Genomic DNA, 25,922 nt, shown 5'->3' on the forward strand with positions numbered 1-25,922 from the left:
ATTTTCATGTCAGTGAGCACAAACATGCTAAATTATAAACTTAGAGATAATTGATTTATCATGCCTGTTCTTACATTAGAAAACATGACAAACTCAAAACTGAATCAAGTGTCATTTACAGCATAAATATTATCTCCAATTAATCAAGTGACTAAACAAATTATGATTAGAAATATTATGTCAATCTGTCCATTCCAGTAATTCTATTGTACCAACAAAATGGAAATGACTGCTTCTTTGGCTACCATAATCATCTTCATTAAATATTCTGAGTAAATGTTATATTCGTATGTGAACCCATCTGAAAGGGTCAAGAAGTAATAACTCTCCAAGACTATGTATGCTGGTTGAAAGTCCTACATCTTAATCCCACAGCAGCAGACTACATTTTCTTTCCAGGGAAGGGAGAGTTTATTTTTTTAATAGCTTAGAGAGATTTTTATTATGCTAGCATCACTGATTATAGATCTACAATAGCACTTACAAGGGCAGGTGTCCCTGCATCGCCTTCAAAGCCCAAAAATCGGTCAATATCACCCCCACATCTTCATCAGTTTTTCAGATTTTAGAAAAGTTTACCAAAATTTAGTAAAACAGGATTGCATTTCAAAAATTCCAATTTTCAAATTTACAATGAGAAAATTGTATCATCCGGAATTAAAGATTAGCTTACCCATTAAAACAGTATTTGGAAATACATGATGATTTTAAAATGTATTCTGTGCCTGTATCAGTTTGGGTCATGCATGGTTAATGTTATATCCTTTTGAGATATTATCAGTACATGCGTAAATCAAAATCTGCCTGGAAATGTTGATTTTAAAAATTGGGTTGTAAAAATTGGTATGAAATATCTCTTGGAATTTCATTTTCTGGCCAGAGTTTGTTTCTTTTGGGTTTTTTTTGAACTAGAAAGCATAGGTTTAGGGTGAGAGGAGAAAAATTTAAAAGCAACGTTTTCACATAGAAGATGGTGCATGTATGGAATGAGCTGCCAGAGGAAGTGGAGGAGGCTGGTACAATTACAGCATTTAAATGGAATCTGGATGAGTATATGAATTGGAAGGATTTAAAGTGATGTGGGCCAAGTGCTGCCAAATGGGATTAGATTAGGTTAGGGTATCTGGTCAGCATGGACGAGTTGTACCGAAGGGTCTGTTTCTGTGCTGTACATCTCTATGACTCTATTTACTGTGTACTTTTCTCCTGCATTTGACTTCAAAAAATGCATCATCTCATACCTGTCCAGAGTGAAACTCCATCTGCCATTTCTCCATTCAACTTTCCAACTGATCTATATCCAACTGTAGTCTTTGACAACCCTCTTTACTATCCATTATTGCATCGATTTTTATGTCATCTGCATACTTTCTAATTAGGCCACCAAAACAACAGGTCACAGATCTCCAGTCAGAAAAACACCCCTCCAAACTACCTTTTGTCATCTATGGCCAATCCAATTTTGTATCCAACTTGCCAACTCATCATAGATTCAATGAGATTTATCCTCTGGACCATGACGGACCTTGTCAAATGTTTCAATAAATTCAATGTAGACAACATCCTCTGCCCCTCCTCGTCAATCATCTTTGTCATTTCCTCAAAAAACTCACTAAGTTTGTGAGACAAGACCTCCACTGCATAAAGCCATGCTGACTACCCCTAATAAGTCCATTCTTCTCCAAATGCAAGTAAATCACATGCCTAAGAATCTTCTCCAATAATTTCCCTACCATATATGAAGGCTCACTGGATAATCCCTGTTTTCCTTCTCAAATAAAGGAACAGCATTGGCTATTCTCCAGTCTTCTGGGGCCTTGCCCATGGCTAAAGAGGATATAAAGATCTCACTCAAGGCCCCAGAAAACACCTCTCTTGCCTTTTTCAGTAAGCTGGGATAGATCTCATCAGGCCTTCAGGGCTTATCAACCTTAATACTTTTCAAGACACCAACACCTCCTCCTTTTTAATGTTGGTATGCCTTAGAGTATCAACAAACCTCTCTCTAAACTTGCCATCATCCATTTCTTTCTCCTAGGTGAATATCAATGCAAAGTACTCATTAAGAATCTCACCCACTTCCTCTGGCTCCATACAAATTCCCTCCTTTATCCTTGAGTGGAGCTTTCTCTCATTAGCTTCTTGCTCCTAATATTTGCTTTTTAACTAAACATTCAACATCTCTCCAAGGTTCCTGAATCTTTCCATCCTTACAGGAACATGCTGGTCCTGAACTCTTGTCAACTGACTTTAAAAAGACTCCCATATGTCAGATGTAGATTTATCTTCAAACAGCTGCCCAATCCAATTTTTCCAGTTTCTGCCTCACACTTTTATAACTGGCCTTTCCCCAATTTAGCACTTTGACCTGAGGACCAGTCTTACCCTTTTCCATAACGATCTTAAAACTTATGGAATTATACAGTCATAGAATCCCTACAGTGTGGAAGCAGGCCGTTCAGACCATAGAGCAAACACTGACCCTGTGAGGATCATTCAAACCAGACCCCCAACCCTCATTCCTGTAACCTTGCAGTTCGCATGGTTATTCCACCTAGCCCGCACATCCCTGGATACCACGAGGAATTTAGCATGGCCAATCCATCTAACCTGCACATCTTTGAACAATGGGAGGAAACCAGAGCACCCGGAACGGAACTCAGGGAGGATGTGCAAACTCTACACAGACAGTTGCCTGAGGGTGAAATGGAACCCAGGTCCCTGGTGCTGTGAGGCAGTGCTAACACTGAGCCACTATGCACACTATAGGTTCATGGTCATCATTAGACTCTTAGTTCCAGATTTTTGTTGAATTAAAATTCCAGCATCTGCCATAGCAAGACTTGAACCTAGGTCGCCAGAACATTACCTGGGTCTCTGGTTTAATAGTCGAGAGTGTGGTGCTGGAAAAGCACAGCAGGTCAGGCAGCATCCAAGGAGCAGAAGACACGATGTTTCGGGCATAAGTTCTTCATCAGGAATGCCCTTTCCTAATGAAAGGCTTATGACCGAAACACCGATTCTCCTGCTCCTCGGATGCTGCCTGACCTGCTGTGCTTTTCCAGCACCACACTCTCTACTCTGATCTCCAGCATATTCAGTCCTCACTTTCTCCTCTTTGTTTTAAAAGTCTAGCAATATTACCACCTGGTCAGGCTCATTTCCCAATACAAGATCAAATACAGCCACTTCTCTATTTGGAGTATCAACATATTTTTGAATAATCCCTCCTGGATGCACCGAACAACTTCTGTCCCATTTATGCCCCTAGCACTAAGAGAATCCCAGTGAATATTGGAGAAATTAAAATCACCAACTTTCACAACCCTTTATTTTTAAATCTTTCCACGATCTGCTAATATATCTCTTTCCTCTAATTGCCACTGGCTATTGAGAGGCCTATAATATACTCCCATCATAGCAAATGTAGCTTTCTCATTCCTAAATTCTACCCAAATTGCCTCACTGATGACTTCTCCAAAATGTCCTCTCTTAGTACAGGTGTGACATTCTCCTTAATTAGTAATGCAATTTCCTAACCCCTTCTACACCCTTTATATCATGCCTGAAACATCTTAACCCTAACCTGGTAGGCTATTGCACAAAATTCGGAGGCATGGGATTGAGGGTGTTTTAGTGGTTTGGATCAGAAATTGGCTAGCCGAAAGAAGACAGAGGGTAGTGGTTGATGGGAAATGTTCATCCTGGAGTTCAGTTACTAGTGGTGTACCACAAGGATCTGTTTTGGGACCACTTCTGTTTGACATTTTTAAAAATGACCGAGATGAGGGCATAGAAGGATGGGTTAGTAAATTTGCGGATGACGCTAATGTAGATGGAGCTGTGAATAGTGCAGAAGGATGTTGCAGGTTACAGAGGGACATAGATAGGCTGCAGGGCTGGGTTGACAGGTTGCAAATGGAGTCTAATGCAGAAAAGTGTGAGGTGATTCACTCTGGAATGAGCAACAGGAATAAAGAATACTAGGCTAATGGTAAGATTTGTGATAGTGAAGATGAGCAGAAAGATCTCAGTATCAATCTACATAGATCCCTGAAAGTTGCCAACCAGGTTGATAGTGTCGTTAAGAAGGCATACGATGTGTTAGCTTTTATTGGTGGAGGAATTGAGTTTCGGAGTCATGAGGTCATGCTGCAGCTGTACAAAACTCTAGTGTGGTCGCACTTGGAATATTGCGCACAGTTCTGGTCACCGCATTATAGGAAGGATGTGGAAGCTTTAGAAAGGGTTCAGAAGAGATTCACTAGGATGTTGCCTGGTAGGGAGGGGAGGCCTTATGAAGAAAAGCTGAGGAACTTGAGGCTGTTTTCGTTAGAGAGAAGGTTGAGAGGTGACTTAATTGAGACATATAAGATAATCAAATGGTTAGATAGGGTAGACAGTAAGAACCTTTTTCCTCAGATGTGATGACTAGCATGAGGGGACATAGCTTTAAATTGAGGGATGATAGATATAGGACAGATGTCCGAGGTAGTTTCTTTACTTTAGTAGGGGCGTGGAACGCACTGTCTGCAACAGTAGTAGACTCGCCAACTTTAAGGGCATTTAAATGGTCATTGGGTAAACATGTGGATGAAAATGAAATAGTGTAGGATAGATAGGCTTCAGATTGGTTCCACATGTTGGTGCAACATTGGGGGCCAAATGGCCTGTACTCCGCTGCAATGTTCTATGTTCTATAAAGCTGTACGCTATACTCCAGATGTGGTACAACTATAGCAAGACTCATTTGTTCTTGTACTTCAATCCCATTTTGTCTCATATGCTCATGTGGTTGACACTGACACTCAAGGAACCATCACCATCCTCATAACCCTTATAACTTTATTTGTGTCCATGGCACCTGGCTCTCTCACTCCAACCCCACTTTGCTCACCGCTCTACTCAATGTCCTTTGTGTCCTGCTCTTGTGCTTCACTTTGCGTTCCCACACTCAATTCACTTGGTGTGCCCCTTCCTTACTTGGTGACCCATGTATTACCTCCTGGTCTCTTTACTCCTGCTCAGACTCCCACTCTCCACCTTACTCTTGAGGACTGTGAATTGAGAGACAGGAACGGGAGAGAGATGGTGAGAGGTTAGGTGCAGGTGCACAAGTGTTTGGAGTGGGGCAGTGAACAAAGTGCGATCCCAGGGTTTGAATATTTTTAAAAAACATTTAATATTCATATTATTGCATCTCTTCTTTGATGCAAGCACCTTACTGTAGCATCACTGGCATGATGTCACATGTGCTGTGACTGTGTGGAAAGTGAGTACACACCCTGCAGTTGCACTGGCATAGATATACACTAAGACTGCATTTTTGTGTCCTCTTCACAGTTTACATGACCAACTTTATGTCATCAGCAAAGCTAAGATACATTATTCTTGGTTTCTTTGTTAAATGTATTCACATAAATTGTAAATAATGGGGTACCCAGCACTAATTCCTACAACAATACGTTCATTACAGCATAGGCTGACTTGAAAATATCCTACTGGTGCCTTTTCTCAGTATTCTGTTACAAATCCTCTATTCATGCTAATATTTTATTTCCAATTCTACAAGCCCTTATCTTGCATTTTAACCTTTTGTGTGGCACCTGATCAAATTACTTTTGGAAATCTATGCATATAATATCGACTCAAAGCCCAAATAACTGCGGATACTGGAAATCTGAAACTTAAACAGAAATTGCTAGAGAAATACAGGTCTGGCAGTATCTGTGGAGAGAAAGCAGAATTAACGTTTTGATACCTTCTTCAGATCAATCTGAGTGACTTGCTCACAGGCTCCACAAATCACTGGTTTGAGTCTTCCACATTAATACATCTACTAGCAGCAAATGCAGGGGAAAACCAGTCTATCGTTGGAGGAGCACAAGACACAAAGAATCTCCAATGACAGCAGCAGCTCCTCACCAAATCTGTCTCTCTCACATAGAGGGTGACCTTGTTCTGATTATTATTTGCAGGAGCAGGTGTTGGACTGGGGTGGACAAAGTTAAAAATCACACAACACCAGATTATAGTCCAACAGGTTTATTTTGTATTGTGTCATTGTCTCACTGTAATCTTTTGCTATAAATTCTGTGTCCTATGGTCCTGCTTCACAACCACCTGATGAAGAAGCAGCGCTTCAAAAGCTAGTGCTTCCAAATAAACCTGTTGGACTATAACCTGGTGTTGTGTGATTTTTAACTTTGTTCTGATTAGGCAGTGCTACCCAACCCTCAATGGCACAGGTAATTTAGCACAATGCTGTCCATCCACTACCAAGGTCTGTTTACATCAGCACTGGAACCTTATTTGTAACAGCTGCCTCTCAAACTCGGAAATCCTGAGCTGGAATTCAAGCATCTGAAAACATTTCCTTTCTATGATGTGCTTAAGATATATACAGTGTACTTGAGTTCCCACATGCTACAGGAATTGCAAACAACAGGTCTCAGCTGCTCATCCATAATCAAAAAATATTCTATACTTTCTTTAGAATTTAGTTAGCAATCTGACAAAAAAATTTATTTCATTTTTATGCCTGTCTTCCTGTCTGTGAACATCCTTACTTTTAACACATTTAGTGTTATACCAACCCTGATGATACTTTTTTTTAAAGCGGATGTTAGAAATCTGAAATGAAAACAGAAATGTTCGAAATATTCTGGCCTGGCAGCATCAGTTGAGGGAAAAGCAGTTAATGTAAATATTAAATTTGTTTCTCTTCCCATAGACACTGTCACACATAGAGTCACAGAGATGTATAGCACGGAAACAGAACCTTTGGGTCCAACTTGTCCATGCCTACTAGACATCCTAACCTAATCTCTTCCCATTTGCCAGCACTTGGCCCATATCCCTCTAAATTCTCCCTATCCATATACCCATCCAGACGCCTCCTAAGTGTTCTAATTGTACTAGCCTCCACCACTTCCTCTGGCAGCTTATTCCATACACGCACTCCCCTCTGCATGAAAAAGTTGCCCCTAAGGTCCCTTTTATATCCTTCCCCACTCACCATAAACTTATGCCCTCTAGTTCAGGATTCACCCACTCCTAGGAAAAGATCTTGACTATTTACCCTATACATGCCCCTCATGATTTTATAGACCCCTATAAGATCATCCCTCAGCCTCCGATGATCCAGGGAATACAGCCCCAGCCTATTCAGCATCTCCCTACAGCTCAAATCCTCCGAACCTGGCAACATCCTTATAAATCTTTTCTGAACCCTTTCAAGTTTCACAACATCCTTCTGAAAGGAGGGAGACAAGAATTGCACACAATATTCCAAAAGTGGACTAACCAATGTCCTATACAGCCACAACATGACGTCCCAACTCTTATACTCAATGTTCTGACCAACAAAGGAAAGTATAACAGATGCCTTCTTCACTATCCTATCTACCTGTGACTCCACTTTCAAGGAACTATGAACCTGCACTCCAAGGTCTCTTTGTTCAGCAACACTCCCCAGGACCTCAATTAAACTCCATCTGGCACTCCTGAGCCCATTGGCTGATTAACATTCCATTGTAATCTGAGGTAACCTTCTTCGCTGTCCACTACATCTCCAACTTTGGTGTCATCTGCAAACTTACTGACTATACCTCCTATGTTCACATCCAAATCATTTATATAAATTACGAAAAGCAGTGGACCAAACATTGATCCTTGTGGCACACCAGTGGTCACAGGCCTCCAGTCTGAAAGGCAACCCTCCACCACCCTCTGTCTTCTCCCTTCGAGCCAGTTCTGTATTTGAATGGCTATTTCTCCCTGTATTCCATGAGATCTAATCTTGCTAACCAATCTACCATGGGGAACCTTGTTGAATGCCTTACTGAGTGAGGTCCATATGAATCACATCCACAGCTCTACCCTCATCAATCCTCACCATTACTTCTTCAAAAATTTCAATCAGTTCATGAGGCATAATTTCCCACGCACAAAGCCATGCTGACTATCCCTAATCAGTCCTTGCCTTTCCAAATACATGTAAATCCTGTCCTGCAGGATTCCCTAGGAGAAAATGAGGATTGCACATGCTGGAGATCAGAGACAAGAGTGTAATGCTGGAAAAGCACAGCAGGTCAGGTAGCATCCCAAGAGCAGGAGAATCGACAGTCCTGATGAAAGGCTAATGCAGAAACATTGATTTTCCTGCTCCTCGGATGCTGCCTGACCTGCTGTGCTTTTCCAGCACCACTCTAATCTAGACTGATTTCCAGCATCTGCAGTCCTCACTTTCTCCACAACATGACACATGCCTGGGGCATTTGGAAATTGAACTCAGACAAAACTGAAATGAATGTAGATGCTGTAAATCAGAAACAAAAGCAAAATTGCTAGAAAATCTCAGCAGGTATGGCAGCATATGTGGAGAGAATCAGAGTTAATATATCAGGTCCAACGACCCTTCTTCAGAATTGATGAGAGCTAGGAAAAAGTTGTTTTTTTAATGCAGAAGATAGGGGCGGGGGAGGGGCTAAAGAATAAACAATAGCTGGAAATTGAGCCCAAAGAGAGAGAACACTTTGACAGACCAAGAAGTGGATAACACTCAGTCTCGAAGAATGAATGGCACTACTGGGGACTACTAATGGCTCACAATGGGTAGTGTGTAATAGCAGACCATGTGATAACAAGGCCTAAAGGGTTGGGATAAGGGTGTCTCAAGCCGTAAAATTGTTGAACTCAATATTGAATCGAGAAGGCTGTAGAGTTCCCAAGCAGAAAATGAGGCATTGTTCTTCCAGCTTGCACTGAGCTTCACTGGATGACTGCAGCAAGGGTGAGACAGAGATATTGGCCAAGGAATAATGTGGTGTATTGAAGTGGCAAGCAGCTGGAAACTCAGGGGTTTTTCCAGACAGAACGTACGTGTTCTGCGAAACGGTCACCCACTCCATACTTTGTTTTCCCAACGTAGAGGAGACCACATTTTGAGCAGCGAAGTCAGTACACAAGGTTGCGTGAAGTGTAGATAAAGCATTGCTTCAGCTGGAAGGTGTGCTTTGACCCTTGGACCCGAGGAAGGAGGAAGTAAACGAGTAGGTATTACGCCTTCTGTGGTTGCAGGGGAAGGTGCCATGGGACTGTGAGAGGTGGAGTGAAGGAGAAGTGGACTAGGTGTCCTGGAAGGAACAGTCCTTGTGGAAGGCTGACAAGGGAGGAGAGGGGAATATGTGTCTGGTGGTGGCATCTCAATGGAGGTGGTAGAAATGGTGAGAAATGGGTCAGACCCAGCTGACGGCCCTGTCAACTACAGTGCTAGGGAATCCTCAGTTGAAGAAGGTGGGCATTTCAGAGACCTCCTTGTCGAAGTTGGCATCATCAGAACAGATGTGACAGAGACACAGGAACTGGTAGAATGAAAGAGTATTTACAGAAAGCCGGGTGTAAGGACGTATAATCAAGGTAACTATGGGAGTCAGTGACTTGTAGTGGACCATAACAAATCCTAACTGACTTGCTCCATCTTGGAAACCTTGCCAATTACTTCTTATCACCTACTCCTTCGCCTGGTTCGAGTGCGCATGCGGTAGGTGGTTTCGAGTCACACCTCTCGAAACGGGGAGGGGACGTCATTGTGGGTCGCGAGAGCGGCGGTTGGGTGGCGCTCGAGACTGAGGCGACGGTCGAGCGAGCGTGCGCTTTGCCGCGAAGACGCAGCCGGAATCCGGCGGCGGCGGCGGTTTTCCGGTCGCGGTTCCTCATTCCTGCCTCCTTATTCACCTTTTTCCTTCACGGAAATTCACCTGACTGATTCGACGCAATCACTTTTTTTTTGTCGATTTGATTGCGGTGTTTAATTCGCACCGTGTTCCCCACTCTCGAAGGATGTCGAGTCGCGAGGAGGAACGCACGAAACTGGCGGAGATCATTAACCACTGGAATGCCAACCGGCTGGACCTGTTCGAAATCAGCCAACCGACCGAGGTGAGTACCGCGGCCTGAAGCGCCGGTACAGGCCGCGGTTGCCCATTCCCCCAGGAGGGACCAGCCAGGCGATTCAATGGCCCGGACCACGCAGCCTGATTCGGCAATTGAGAGTGGAGAAACTGGTGAATTCTGATGTTTTGTGCAGCACTTTTGCTGTCCGCCCTTTCCACAACAAAGGGCATCCCAGCCTGAGTACTGGCTGGTCGACTCGGCAGCAGGTTGGGGGTTGGGTGTTTGGTGTTTGTTCTGGGGCGGGGAGGAGAGAAGTGGGTAGTGGTGGGAATGAGATAATAAAATGCCGAATTCTTGCCATGTGTTCTATTTGTGACTTCATTTTTTTTTTAATTTGGAAAGCCACCCTGAATTAAGAATTAAAGGGCGTGCCGTGAACGCTGAGACCATTATGTTGGAAGTTAATTTCCCCGGCTCTCAAGCTAAGGGTAGCGCCAGAGATTGCACCTTCCTGGGACAGGAGACTATTTCTTGTAACTTTTAACAAGCGTTTCAGATTAAGTTAGTTACTGTGATTTGTTTAGCTTTAAGAAGAACCCTTTGTAAAACAATGAGTTTGATCCCCATATTTTCCTTAGCTATTTTCGAGGTTTTTAAAAATTTTCATCTCACCCTCTCGTGTGTTCACATCACATAGGTTTGAGATTCAAACCCAATAGTTTCATGTCATTTTTCCTTAAGTTATTTGTGCTGATGTCCAAATGAGCTAGTGCAAATCAAAGATGTCAGTGGTTGCTCGCATATCTTAATGTTTCAGACATTTCATTTTGCATGTTTTTGACGACTGCAACTTCAGTAAACAAAATGGAAAGAACAAATTTGGCTGGGAATGTTTGAGTCGATTTGGACGTGAATATTAATCAGGATTTTGACATGGTCTATTCAATTAGACCTCCAAGTAATGTAGAAATTCATAGCTTGAAATCAAAAAATATACATTTAATATATTGCAACACCACTAAACTTTTTTCCCAAATGGCATAGCCAGAAATTAGAGTTGTAAGATTGTTGGATTAGGGTGACACTTCCTCTAAGATATCTTCCATAAAATTCAGGAACACTTATTTGGTTTGTCACTACAGTGATTTTCCAACATTTAAAGGGAGCAGTTTTTTGTAAGGCAACATAGTTTTCAGGCGTCTGAATGGGAGAATCTGTCTGGGAAAAGGAAAACTATTTACTAACATGCAGCAACAAAAATAACATGCTGGTAAATATAGGAAAATACATTTGATAATTTTAGGCTGTTGTACTATTCTGGTTATCAGTTTGAAATGTTTAACCTTTCTGCATGGTGTGTCATAAATGTTACTTGTCTTAGAAGTCATGTGTTCATTTCTATTTCTGTTCTTTGTGTTTCTAGCTTAATTTGTTAATTGAACTTGCCTTTTCAAGTTATTAGTTCTGGTATAATGGGCTAAAGCATACCTTTTTGACTGTGCATTGCATGTTTAGAAAATGGATGTCAAAATTCAGGCAAACTGGAATGTCTGCAGCAGTGGCTCTGTCTCTCAATATTGAAAATAACAGTTCTCGTAGAATGAAAAATGTCCTTAACTTTTCATTTGTGAGTAAAATCATCTAATTTGATATTCGTGCAGTAAAATATTAGGAATGCTGAATGTTTACAGCAAACTAGAGTTGTATCAATTGCTTAAATGTTTGATACATGTAGAACCCCCAAATAAAATTAGTTTTAAAAAATGCTTGCCTCGATCACGGTTCTAATCTTAAGCTGCCATTGATCATCTTATTGTATATTATTTGTTTTGCATACAGTTGTTCTTGTATTGCTTAATAAATATAAATGTAAAAGCACTGCACCGGGTGATTAGACGTGAATTTTCACACCGCTGACCCTAGCTGTTGAGAGTAACTAATTTGGTTCACCTTTTTATTGAGCAAGTGTTCTGTAAGAATACAGTACAATATCTTGTCTGAAGCATGTTTTAAGAGGCATGGCTACAGGGAGGGAGGCATCAAGGGAAAGTGGTTTGAAAACGGTCAGCTGAAATAATAGTTTCAAGTGAAAGAGCTGGGGAGGAAGAGGAATTTGTCATCGGAGCAGAATAAACGTGTTGGAATGTCCAGCTGAAGTAGACTTCCGGATGTTTATAACCTGTTTTCTTGTATGTGTGTATATCGTAATGGTTCTTGCTGTGTGAATATAATTTTTTCTATAGTATTTTGCTTGCGGGTATGCCAAACATGTTTGAGTGGTATGGGATGAGGAATCTCCTTTGGTACCTTGTGCATACCCCTTGTGAGAAAGTGTGCTGTAAATATTGTTAGTTTGGTTCTCAGTCCCTTCCGTTGTTCCGTTTGAGGAAATTAAACACAAACACATGTAATAGAAATGACATGGTACTATGGATTCCATGTAGCCGGTGTTTCCTTTTTAATTGTGAGTAACACTGTTGGTGGGACGTCTTTAGGACTTGAAACAGCACTCTGCAGTATACTGTTCCCTTTTTTAAATTGAACACCTTGCACTTAATTTTTATAAAATGATGTTTGTGTTAATGAAGTTCTTGATTCTGTGCAGTTTTTTATGGCATGGTTTTTATTTGAATCTGAGATGGGACTGTTAGAAATCTAACGCGAAGTTAGAAATGCAACTGCCACCTAGCTATTGGTTTTCTTGATTTGTATTAAGGAGCCAAAACCATTAGTGGGGTTTTTGTTTGATCTGAGAGTTTTACCATTTCCTTGTATATGGCTAAATATTTCAAATTATTACGTTTTTAAGAAAGTACATTCTGACGTGTGAAAGAAACTTGAAGGCAGATTAGGTTACCTCCGGGGTCAAGCATTTATTTAGTAGAGCAACCTGGAATTCCGTGAAGTGAAATTCTGAATCGAGGTAGCTTTTCCTAGTTAATGGTCAAAAGGTGTTGCAGCAGATTGTGCACTTGTTCCTAGAAAATAGTAAATGGCATATTGAAACTGTTTAATTCCTGTTTAATAAGAAGCCCAGCAAAAGCTAATGTGCACTTACGATAATTAGAGTAATGTGTTAATTGAATATGCTTGAGGAATAGCATTGTGCATATGAATATATTGATGGTGGTCTGTTTAGCGCAATTGGCTGGATGATTTGTGAGGTAGTGTGATGCAAACAGTGGGTTCACTTCCCACACCGGCTAAGATTATCACTGTCCTTAATCTCTCCCCTTATTGCCGTCCTGTTTCCCACTCGCCCGCCTCAGTCAAAGCAAAATGCTCAGAGACATAGTGTAGTTTTACCTCCTTCATCTTTAATCCGGGCCCTGGAGGGAGAGAACGATCACCCATGTGCACAGGCATATGAGTTCACTGTCTCCTCTGGAATGGTAGTTTCTCAATGAACTATAGTCATTTTACAAGGAGGAGCATCCAGATAAGGCAACATACATATTCATTGGGTGACTTGCAATCAAAGAGTTTCAATAGTAAAGATTTAACCATCTGCTGTTATGCAATAACTGACTTCACAATACTTTTCACCTTGTTAACTGACTTTACATACTGAATACTACCTCATCTTGTTAAATGGCTCTACATAATGCTTTTCCACCTTGTTAACCGATTACCCTTGTCTCCAGCACCCTATTGTTAACTATGTGCTTTTCTGGTCTGAGTCATGCTCAGCCGAACCTCTTATTTCACAAAACTCAAAACCTAACTCTTTTCCTACCTGCTAATACCCGATACACATTCTCACCCTTGCCAGAGGTCTGGTGGCCTCTGATTAAATCACTGCCAGTTGTGTGTCTTTCAAGGAGAGAGTCTGGTAAGACTTGACTTGTCTCCCCCTTTTCCCCCCCCCCCAAAAAAAAATACTCATACGGTATAGTTGACAGTATACTGACAGTTGGCTGTTGTAGGCTGCAGCGGGACATTGACAGGATGCAGAGATGGGCTGAGAGGTGGCAGATGGAGTTCAACCTGGATAAATGCGAGCTGATGCATTTTGGAAGGTCGAATTTGAAAGCTGAGTCCAGGATTAAGGATAGGACTCTTGGTAGTGTGGAGAAACAGAGGGATCTTGGGGTGCAGGTACATAGATCCCTTAAAATGGCCACCCAAGTGGACAGGGTTGTTAAGATTAGATTAGATTACTTACACTGTGAAACATGGTGTTTTGGCTTTCATTAACAGGGGTATTGAGTTTAAGAGTCATGAGATCTTGTTGCAGCTCTATAAAACTTTGGTTAGACCGCACTTGGAATACTGAGTCCAGTTCTGGTCGCCCTATTATAAGAAAGATGTGGATGCTTTGGAGCAGGTTCAGAGGAGGTTTACCAGGATGCTGCCCGGACTGGAGGGCTTATCTTATAAGGAGAGGTTGACTGAGCTCAGAATTTTTTCATTGGAGAAAAGGAGGAGAACAGGGGACCTAATTCAGGTATACAAGGTAATGAGAGGCATAGATAGAGTCGATAGCCAGAGACTATTTCCCAGGGCAGAAATGACTAACACGAGGGGTCATAGTTTTAAGCTGATTGGAGGAAAGTATAGAGGGGATGTCAGAGGCTGGTTCTTTACACAGAGAGTTGAGAGAGCATGGAATGCGTTGCCAGCAGCAGTTGTGGAGGCAGGGTCATTGGGACATTTAAGAGACTCCTCGACATACATATGGTCACAGAAATTTGAAGGTGCATACATGAGGATCAGTGGTCGGCACAACATCGTGGGCTGAAGGGCCTGTTCTGTGCTGTACTGTTCTATGTTCTATAGTTTTACCTCCATCTTTTATTCTGGATCCAGGAGGGAAAGAATGATCGCGCATGTACACTGAGACATGAGTTCTCGGTCTTCTCTGGAATAACAGTTTATTCATGAATTATATACTCATTTTACAGGGAGGAGCATTCAGATAAGGCAACATATTGATTGGGTGACCGTTATGATTGAGCCATCTGGTGTTACACAATGAATGTTCTTAACCTTAACTGGCTTCACATAATGAATACTTTTCATCTTGTTAAACTGACCTTACAAGCTGAATACTTCCAATATTGTTAAATGGTTCTACATAATTAATGCTTTTCCACTTTGTTAACCCATTACCCTTGACTCCTGCATCCCATTGTTAATTGCAAGCTCTTGTCTGATCTGAGTCATGTTCAGCTGAACCTCTTGTTTCACAAAACTAAAACTTAACTCTTTCCCTACCTGCTTATAACTTAGACACTTAATCATTCCGTCCTTTACCTAGATGGCACTACCAGCTTTCTTAAGACTCATACAGCCAGTATGTAAGCAAGTTATTGACACAAAGCATACAATGATTATAACAACAAAAGTTACTAGTCTGTTTCAGTAAATAGAACTTGAAGAATCCTCCAATGTGGAAAAGAAATTCACCAGTAAAGTTCTTAAATTCACAGTTCTTAGTGACCATTTCGTCCCTTCCAAGTCGAGGGGAAACAAGCCAGTTCTCTAAATATCTCCTTCAGTAAAGTTCAACCTGAAAACAAAATCCAGTCTGTCCTTCTGCCTCACTCCTCAGAAATCTGAATTCTTGGATAAGGGCTGTTAAATGCTTCACAAGACTGATGAGACTTCATCCTTGCAGAGATGCTTCAGATCGAGGAAACCAGCACATCTGCGTGTGCAGTGCAGTAGCTGCAACTGCAGGCTAGGTGAATGCAGCATTCTTTGCTTCTGCTCTGCTGTTTAAATGTAACAGAGCCAACTGACTGTTGTGATGTTATCTTGATCAATGAACTGCCATAGCCCTTAAATGATTAAAAGACAAGGTAAAGCTTGCGTGGTTTAATGTCACTAGGAAGGCCACTGACAAAACTTCACTGTTAGCTTCAATTTCGTGCTTGTGACTGGGGAGCTGATTGAATCTATTTGATCAGGTTGTGGATGGCGGGCAGTAGTTTGAAGGCATGCTTTACCTGTGAATGTTCTCTAGAGAAGATGTAAGCTGCTTAAAGTATCTTTGCATTTCCTTTCTTCCTTCCTTGCCAAGTTGGTTATCAGTGTAAAGACAGTCACACATTTAACTACACTAAATTATCTGCCTATTTCAACATTCTGTCATCTTGAAGTCTGTTACTCTGTACACTATTTATGACATTATCAAGTTTTATGCAATCCGTAAACTTCTAAAAGTTGTAATGCCTAAACAATTCAGTCAATTATGAACAACAATCAGTGATTCTAAAATGGAACCCTTTGGTACCTTCTTCAGATTATTAAAAAATTATTTTCCTTTAACAAATTTTAAGTTGGCTAATATGAAGGCTGTCAGGATAAGTATTTCAAAAGTCTGGAACAGCAAGAAAGCAACAAAAGTTCTGATTTAAATCTGAACTATTCGTGGGAAACAAATGCTGAGTGCTTTGAAATATGTTCTGCAAATGAAACTTCCCAAATAAAAGTCAGAATTGCAGCGGCAACTTTGGTAGAGATCAATATTCTTTGAATTTGCAATATGAAGGGGACCAATGAAGTCTCAACAATAATTAACAGAACTGAAATGCTTAGCCTCAAGTTCTAGAAATCTTTAACAAAACATCAAACTAAAAATATGCTCTTTTTGTGAAGACTCTGTATTAAAAACACAGCAGCAAAGATACTTTAATACAATGTTCTCATCTGGCTAAAGCATGACCATTGACCCAGCTGTTTTTTTAACAGGCATTGTAGAATTTCAAACACATAGAACATAGAACAATACAGTGCAAAACAGGCCCTTCGGCCCTTGATGTTGCGCTGACCTGTGAGCGATTCTCAGCTCGTCCCCCTATACTATCCTAAAATCATCCATGTGCTTATCTAAGAATTGTTTAAATCTCCCTAATGTGGCTGAGTTGACGACATTAGCAGGTGGGGCATTCCACGCCCTTACCACTCTCTGCATAAAGAACCTGCCTCTGACATCTGTCTTAAATCGATCACGTCTCAATTTGTAGTTATGCCCGCTCATACACGTTGAAGTAATCATTCTAGGAAAAAGTATTTCACTGTCTACCCTATCTAATCCTCTGATCATCTTGTATGTCTCTATCAAATCCCCCCCCCTTAGTCGCCTTCTTTCCAATGAGAATAGACCCAAGTCTCTCAATCTTTCCTCATAAGACCTTCCCTCCGGACCAGGCAACATCCTGGTAAATCTCCTCTGCACCTTTTCCAATACTTCCACAACCTATCTGTAATGGGACAACCAGAACTGTACACAATATTCCAAGTGTGGCCACTCCAGCGTTTTGTATAGTTGCAGCATGATATTGCGGTTCCAGAACTCAATCCCTCTACGAATGAAACCTAACACACCGTATGCCGCCTTAACAGCACTATCCACTGGGTGGCAACTTTCAGGGATCTATGTACATGGACTCCAAGATCCCTCTGCACATCCACACTACCAAGAATCTTTCCATTGACCCAGTACTGTGTCATCCTGTTATTCTTCCCAAAGTGCATCACCTCACATTTAGCGGCATTGAACTCCATTTGCCTCCTCTCAGCCCAATTCTGCAGTTTGTCAAAGTCCCTCTGCAACCTGTAACATTCTTCCAAACTGTCCAGTACACCACCGACTTTAGTGTCGTCTGCAAATTTACTAATCCATCTACCTATGCCTGCGTCTAAGTCATTTACAAAAATGACCAACAGCAGTGGTCCGAAAACAGATCCTTGTGGCATACCAGACTGAATATTTTCCATCAACCACCACTCGCTGCCTTCTTTCAGAAAGCCAGTTTCTAATCCAAACTGCTAAATCGCCCTCAATTCCAGCCTCTACATTTTCTCCATCAGCCTACCATGTGGAACCTTTATCAAAGGCTTTACTGAAGTCCATGTATACCACGTCAACTGCCCTGTCCTCACCTACATGTTTGGTCACCTTCTCAAAAAACTGAGGTTTGTGAAACACTACCTGCCCTTAATGAAACCAGGTTGAGATCTGAAATCAAAGTGTTGCTTGCTCGATGATTATAAATCTTAGCTCTTATAATCCTTTCCAAAACCTTTTCTACAACAGAAGTAAGACTCACTGATCTGTAATTACCTGGGTCATCTCTGCTGCCCTTCTTGAACATTTGCAATCCTCCAGTCCTCAGGTACTAAACCTGTAGGCAATGACGACTCAAATATCAAAGCCAAAGGCTCTGCTATCTCCTCCCTAGCTTTCCAGAGAATCTTCGGATAAATCCCATCCAGCCCAAGGGACTTGTCTACTTTCACTCCTTCTAGAATTGATAACACCTGTGCGTAACTAACCTTGGTCGTTTCTAGTCTAATATCTCGTACTTCATTCTTCTCCTCTACACTATTTTCTTTTTCCTGAGTGAACACCGATGAGAAATGTTCATTTATCACCTCTCCGATCTCTACAGGGTCCACACTCAACTTCCCTCTTCTGTCTTTGACTGGCCCTATTCCTACCCTAATCATCCTTTTATTCCTCACATACCTATCTATAGAAAGCTTTAGGGTTCTCCTTTATTCAATTTGCTAAAGACTGCTCGTGTCCTCTCTTTGCTCTTAACACTCTCTTTAAATCCTTCCTAGCTGATCTGTAACTCTCCATCGCCTCATCTGTACCATCTTGCCTCATCAACACATAAGCCACCTCCTCCTCCTTAACAAGTGATACAACTTCTGTAGTAACCCACAGTTCCCTTACCTTATCAGTTCCTCCCTGCCTGACAGGGACATACCTATCAAGGGCACGCAATATCTATTCCTTAAACCAGCTCCACATTTTGATTGTCTGTCTGCATCCCCTGCATTTTGCTGCCCCATTCTATGCATTCTAATTCTTGCCTAATCGCATTATAATTGCCCTTGCCCCATCGATAACTCTTGACCTGTGGCATGAACCTATCCCTTTCCATCACTAAACTAAACATAACTGAATTATGGTCACTCTCTCCAAAGTGCTCACCTACAATTAAATCAAACACCTGGCTTGGTTCATTATCAAGCACCAGATCCAGTGTGCCCTCCCCTGTTGTCGGCCCTTTAACATACCTTGTCAGGAAACCCTCCTGTACATATTGGACAAAAACTGATCCATCTGATGTACTAGAGCTTTAACATTTCCAGTCAATGTTGGGGAATGTACAGCATGGAAACAGACCCTTCGGTTCAATCCATCCATGCTGATCAGATATCCCAACCCAATCTAGTCCCACCTGCCAGCACCCGGCCCATATCCCTCCAAACCCTTCCTATTCATATACCCATCCAAATGCCTCTTAAATGTTGCAATTGTACCAGCCTCCACCACATCTTCTGGCAGCTCAAAGTTGCCCCTTAGGTCTCTTTAATATCTTTCCCTTCTCACCCTAAACCTATGCCCTTTAGTTCTGGACTCCCCTACCCCAGGGAAAAGAGTTTGCCTATTTATCCTATCCATGCCCCTCATAATTTTGTAAACCTCTATAAGGTCACCCCTCATGACTCTATGACTCTAAGTTAAAGTCCCCCATAATGACCAACATCTTCCTTTCACTCCTACTCAGAATTATTTTGCTAATCCTCTCTTCCACCTCCCTGGGACTCTGCAGAGGTCTATAAAAAATTGCAAGCAGTGTGACCTTTCCTCTCCTGTTTCTAACCTCAGCCCACACTACCTCATTAGACGAGTCCTCATCAAAAATTCTCTCCGCCACTGTTATACTATCTTTGACTAACAAGGCCACGCCTCCCCCTCTTTTACCGCCTTGCCTGTTTTTAATGAAAGATCTAAACCCTGGAACCTGCAACATCCATTCCTCACCCTGCTCTATCCATGTTTCCGAAATGACCACATCATCAAAGTCCCAGGTACCTATCCATGCTGGAAGCTTAACTTCCTTATTTCATCTACTTCTGGCATTGAAGTAGATACTCTTCAAACCAGTTTGCTATCTGCCAGCACATTCCTGTGACCCTGAAATCCTGTCCCTGTCCTTCCTACTCTCATCCTCCTGTGCACTGCAACTACACCTCCGGTTCCCATTCCCCCTGTTGAGCTAGTTTAAACCCACCCAAATAGCACCAGCAAATTTCCCACCCAGGATATTAGTACCCCTCTGGTTCAAGTGAAGACCGTCCTGTTTGTACAAGTCGCATCTTCCCCAATTATCTAAAAACCTGAAACCCTCTCTCCTGCACTGTCCTTGCAGCCACGTGTTCAGCTGATATCTCTCCCTATTCCTTGCCTCGCTGTCACGTGGCACAGGTAACAAACCAGAGATAACAACTGTTTGTTCTAGCTCTAAGCTTCCACCCTAGCGCCCTGAAATCCTGCCTTACATCACTATCCCTCTTTCTACCTATGTTGTTGGTACCTACATGGACAACGACTTGAGGCTGGTCACCCACTCCCTTCAGGGCCCCAAAGAAACTATCCGAGACATCACGGACCCTGGCACTTGGGAGGCAACACACCAACCGCAAGTCTGTTCGTTCCCAACAAATCTTCAATCTGCGCCTCTAACTATTGAGTCCCCAATGACTAACACACTCCTCCTTTCCCTCCTTCCCTTCTGTGCAACAGGGACAGGCTTTGTGCCAGAGACCTGGGCCCCACTGCTTGCCGCTGGTAAGTCGTCGTCCTCAACAAAATGGTATACATGTTTTCAGGGGAACGACCACAGGGGATCCCTCCACTGACTTTTTTTTTCCCCTTTTCGAACAGTCGCATCAGGGGCTCAAGGCACTCAATCAATTTGCTTTAAGGTTACAAGTTTGTAATGCAAGGTCAGAGAAGGTTTGTAGCTCAGGTTGAGGTTTAGGGTGTAGGTTTGCTCGCTGAGCTGTAGGTTTGATATCCAGACGTTTCATTACCTGGCTAGGTAACATCAGTGGCGACCTACAAGTGAAGCGAAGCTGTTGTCTCCTGCTTTCTATTTATATCTTTGTCCTGGATGGGGTTCCTGAGGTTTCTGGTGATGTCACGTGTCCTGTTCGTTTTCTGAGAGGTTGATAGATGGTATCTAGATCTATGTGTTTGTTTATGGCGTTGTGATTGGAGTGCCAGGCCTCTAGGAATTCTCTAGGAGAAAGTGAGGTCTGCAGATGCTGGAGATCAAAGTTGAAACTTTATTGCTGGAACAGCACAGCAGGTCAGGCAGCATCCAGGGAACAGGAGATTCGACGTTTCGGGCACAGGCCCTTCTTCAGGAATCCGACGTTTCGGGCACAGGCCCTTCTTCAGGAAGAAGGGCCTGTGCCCGAAACGTCGAATCTCCTGTTCCCTGGATGCTGCCTGACCTGCTGTGCTGTTCCAGCAATAAAGTTTCAACTCTAGGAATTCTCTAGCCTGTCCCAGGATAGATGTGTTGTCCCAGTCGAAATGGTTGTTTTTTTCTTCTCCATGTATAGGGCTACGAGGGAGAGAGGGTCGTGTCTTTTTGTGGCCAGCTGATCGTGTATCCTGGATGCACGATGCCAGGATACACGAAAAGACACGACCCTGTAATTTTAAAAAGGACATGATGTTGCACAATTTGAATGTTTAAAAAAAAAGGGTGGCACGGTGGCTCAATGGTTAGCACTGCTACCTCACAGCACCAGGGTTCCAGGTTCGATTCTAGCCTCAGGCGTCTGTCTGTGTGGAGTTTGCACATTCTCCCCGTGTCTGCATGGGTTTCCTCCGGGTGCTGCGGTTTCCTCCCCCAATCCAAAGGTGTGCAGGTTAAGTGAATTGGGCCATGCTAAATTGCCCGTAGTGTTAGGTGCATTAGTCAGAAGGAAATGGGTCTGGGTGGGTTACTCTTTGGAAGGTCGATGTGGACTTGTTGGGCTGAAGGGCCTATTTCCACACTGTAGGAATCTAAACAAAAATTAAATCAAAACTGCTGCATTACATAGCCCACAAAACACATTGAATTGAGATCCTGATTCAAACAAAGCCAAACAGTTACTTAAAAGGATTTTTGTGAACCAGTATTTTAACAAACCAAAATTTTAAACATCAAACACTCAGCATGGCACAATTTACATTTAAACTTTCCTTTTTCAACCCAAGTATTAGTACAGCCTTAATTTTACTGTTTCTCATTTTTTCATTCTCTCGATTAAATTCTTTTATAAAAAGAGAAAACACTCGCAGCGGATCATGTCACACTCTTCCTCAAGAACAAAGACTCGCAGAGCCTCAAATTTTGCCATTTAGGGGGCTTTAATCCCTTTCTTAATTTACTGATGGGGGCTTGAACCCCAATTAAACACAAACTTGAATCCTGCTTAAACACAGAAAACTGGAACCCCGCTTAAACACAGAGCTCTAACATCGAGGACTTGAATTTCGAATTAACCCACCCAGGGGACTGTGGTGTAAAATTCCAAGCAGTGGAATGTGGTGAAACGGTTAAAAATTATGTCCCAATACATGTGTGAATCTAACCGGAATGGAGGTGTTGCTTAGTCCCGTGTGAATCTTATTACACACCTCCCCGTGTGAATCTTCTTATCTGTATGTAACCAGAATGGAATGTGTTTTTTAGCCTTGCTCTGCTGTTCACATGAATGTTTATATCTGGAAAAGAGTATATCAGCTGGAAAAGTCTCCAGTTCGGTGAGTCTGCTCCGGGGTTACGTTTAACCGCCGAGCGTGGGTTGTTGGCAACCGCTCTGCGAGAACTGACGGCTCCCAGTTCCGGTAACATGTAGAGTGAGTATAAGCCAGACCCGTTGTGGCGACGCTGCGGGGAATAAAATGCCCATATTCTAGCAGACTCGCCTCTTGGTCGTTTGTTCTGTGTCAGACTACTCTCCTACGAACCTGACCTTGAGAATTTTTTTAAAACAGGGACCCGAACCCCAGTACCACTCAATTACCCCCCCCCCTCAATACGGCGTAGAGGACTGGAACCTCTGCCTGCCAGCATGCTTGCAAAACTGTGTTTCAACTGATCTATTTATCGTTCAATGAATCCGTAGAATAGAGAGCAATTGAGTGAGGGGACAGATTCCAGCACACAGGAATATCGAGAGGGATGAAGGTTTGAAATCTTAAAATCTTACCTCGTGGGCCCTTCCGTCTCGAGATATTCCGGGTGACCGCTGATACCATCTGATGGTGACTATTCGTTTTGGATCCTGCCAACTACACCAATATTGTCATCCTGTTTCTTCTTCTCCTCTTCTCCCCCCTGCAACCCCAGTCAAAGCAAAATGCTTAAAGAGACACAGCATAGTTTTACCTCCTTCATCTTTATTCTGGGCCCTGGAGAGGGAGGGAGAACGATCACCCATGTACACAGAGACATGAGTTCTCTGTCTTCTCTGGAATAGCTGTTTATTCATGAATTATATAGTCACTTTACAGGGAGGAGCATCCAGATAAGGCAACATACATATTGATTGGGTGACCGTTATGATCAAGCCATCTGGTGTTACACAGTGAATGTTCTTAACTTTAATTGGCTTCACGTAATGAATGCTTCTCACCTTGTTAACTGACCTTACATATGGAATGCTTCCAATATTGTTAAATGGTTCTACATAAAGCGTTTCCACCTTGTTAACCCATTATCCTTGCCTCCAGCATCTCATTGTTAACTGGAAGTTCTTATCTGATCTGAGTCATGCTCAGCTGAACCTCTTGTTTCACAAAACTCAAGGCTTAGCTCTTTCCCTACCTGCTTATACCTTATACGTTTTCTCAACCTCAAATGTTGAGTATTTTGCCTTATGTCAAATAAGAGCTATCAAAAAAATTGCCTTGTCAAGTTTTTATTTTTGGATTTATCAAGAACTTTTATATGAAAGTTGGTGCCTTGTGTCATGCATATTGGCTTTGGAAAGGAAGTTTTTCGTTTCTAAGTTTGATCTGTTTATGCTGTTCTCTTGCCTGAATAGCTAACCCACCCAAAAGTAAAACCTACACGAAGCACAGCAGCATTGTGAGCTTGCTTAAGCAGAAATGTTTTTGCAGTGTTATTTTGTAGAAATATTTGTTCATGGGATGTGACCATACTGGCTGTGGTGACAATTGCCTATCCTTAGTTTCCCTAGGCAGCTTAGAGTCTATCACATTGCTGTTGCTCTGGACTCGCATATAAGCCAGACAGAGTAGGATGATAGATTTCTTTCCCTAAAGGACATTAGTGAACCTGATGGGTTTTTACAATAATTGACAGTAGCTATGTGGTCAACGGTGACTAGATGTTTTTTAACACCAGCTTTTTAAATTGAATTTAAATTTGTCTGTGGAGGATGGAGGAAGAGGAGAGATTTTGAAATGTTCAGCAGGCTTGGATGAATTTGCAGAATTGTGAAGAAAAATTAATATACTGAGTCACACATGACTTTTTGCAGCTTCCACAGGTGCTGCTACATCTGAGTATTTCTAGCGCTTTGTTTTAAATTCATAATTCCATTTTTCACCTTTTTTGCTTTTTCCAAAATAGTTACATGTCATTTCTTAGGTGAGATCCATATTAAACTATTGTGCCTGCAGTTACCAGTGCGTTTGATATCCAGTTCATTATCCATTAAAGGTATTTATGTATAGTGCATAACTGTTACACTCACTATCATACTTTTAGATGGAAGGCAGATTTTGGTGAGTCAGGAAATGACATGCTGTTGCATTCCCCTCCTCTGGACTGACTTGGAACCACATTATTTATAGTTAGCATCCTTGAATGGGTTAATTAGAAATTATGACATACCTCTGGAACAAGTGGAATTTGAAGCCAGGCCATCTGGCTCAGAAGTAAGGACACTGTCACTGCGACACAAGCACCCCCTGCTCGATGTTTATGGTTAGCAGAGTTCAGTTTCTGGTAAATGGTAATCCACAGGATGTTGATAGTGGGAGAGTCTGCAACCTTGAGGAACTCTGTCAGAGAGATCCAAGGACTGAAATGATTGATCCCCAATGTCCATGGCCATCTTCCTTTAAGGTATATGAAACTTCAAACAGCAGAGTTTCCCACAATTCCCATTAACATCAATGTTACTAGGACACCTTGCTGCCATACTGTCAAAAGTTGTATCATTGTCCTTGCTCTTACCTTAACTACTGAGTTCAACCCTTTATAGAGGTGTAATGAGGTCAGTAACTGAGTCACCCTGATAACACTAGAATTGAGCATCATGAATTCTTCATTGTTGTTTTGTGTGTTGTTTGATTGCACTGGCGATGATGCCTTCCATTAGTAAGTTGACAATTGAGTAGATTGGCTGGCTGTATTTATCCTGTTCTTTGTTGTGAGCAAATGTGCAATCCACTTTCAGGTAGATGCCAGTGTTGTAGCTATTTGGAACAGCTTGCTTAGGGTTGTGGCTGGTTTTGCAGCACAGGTCTTTCATTGCTTTGTCAGAATGCTGACTTGCAATATCCAATGCCTTCATTCATTTCTTTTATCATGTAGAGGAGATCAGATAGGTGTCATACTTGAGCCGATGATTTTGGAAGCCATTGGTGAAGGTGATAAATCGTCTGATCTGACGATTTAGCATTGAAGATGATTTGTCAGTGCTTCAACCTGTTTTGCACAGATATGCCCCTCTTTTCTCCCTACCTTCCTAAAAAAAGCATTGACATTTAGAATATTTGCTAACCATCTTCCCTGGGTTATGTGCAGTGCAGAGGTTGTGAATGAGGTCTGTTCCTAAGAACATGTTTATGCCAGTCGTAACGCTGTATAGTACAATATAAAGTTGCAAGTCATATGTATGAACAAACGTTCGCATATCGGATCGTTAAAATTAAGATCCCACATGGGGGGTGCTAAAATTGTTTATAAGTATGAGTAGTTGTAAGTCAGATGTTTGAAAGTTGTGGACTGCTTGTGTTTGTTTAATTGTCATGATGTGGAGATGCCAGTGTTGGACTTGGGTGGACAAAGTCAGAAGTTAATGATACCAGGCTATAGTCTAGCAGGTTTATTTAAAATTTCCAAACTTTTGGAATGCTACATCTTCTTTATGGCTACTATCGAAACCATGAACTACTGATGCGGTGGAGAGGATCACCAAGTAAGTCATGCATATCGAAACAGACATCTAGATTCTACAGA

The 25,922-nt window shown here is 42.0% G+C and overlaps 1 protein-coding gene across 6 annotated transcripts in view; it reads left to right on the plus strand.

The window, feature by feature from the left end:
• The first annotated feature begins 9,589 nt into the window (after window positions 1–9,589).
• The window catches only part of afdna (afadin, adherens junction formation factor a), a 240,790-nt gene continuing 224,457 nt past the window's right edge, over window positions 9,590–25,922 (plus strand). For 2 of the 6 annotated variants that reach the window (XM_043696281.1, XM_043696282.1), the window contains exon 1: window positions 9,592–9,942. In XM_043696281.1, coding sequence (XP_043552216.1) covers window positions 9,844–9,942 — 99 coding nt within the window. In that variant the 5' untranslated portion in view covers window positions 9,592–9,843. Of the gene's footprint in view, window positions 9,943–25,922 lie in introns of all 6 variants that reach the window. The other 4 variants (XM_043696283.1, XM_043696284.1, XM_043696286.1 and 1 more) reach the window with 3 other exon arrangements.

Source organism: Chiloscyllium plagiosum, chromosome 9 (genome assembly GCF_004010195.1).
Source record: "Chiloscyllium plagiosum isolate BGI_BamShark_2017 chromosome 9, ASM401019v2, whole genome shotgun sequence".
Taxonomy (NCBI): Eukaryota; Metazoa; Chordata; class Chondrichthyes; order Orectolobiformes; family Hemiscylliidae; genus Chiloscyllium; species Chiloscyllium plagiosum.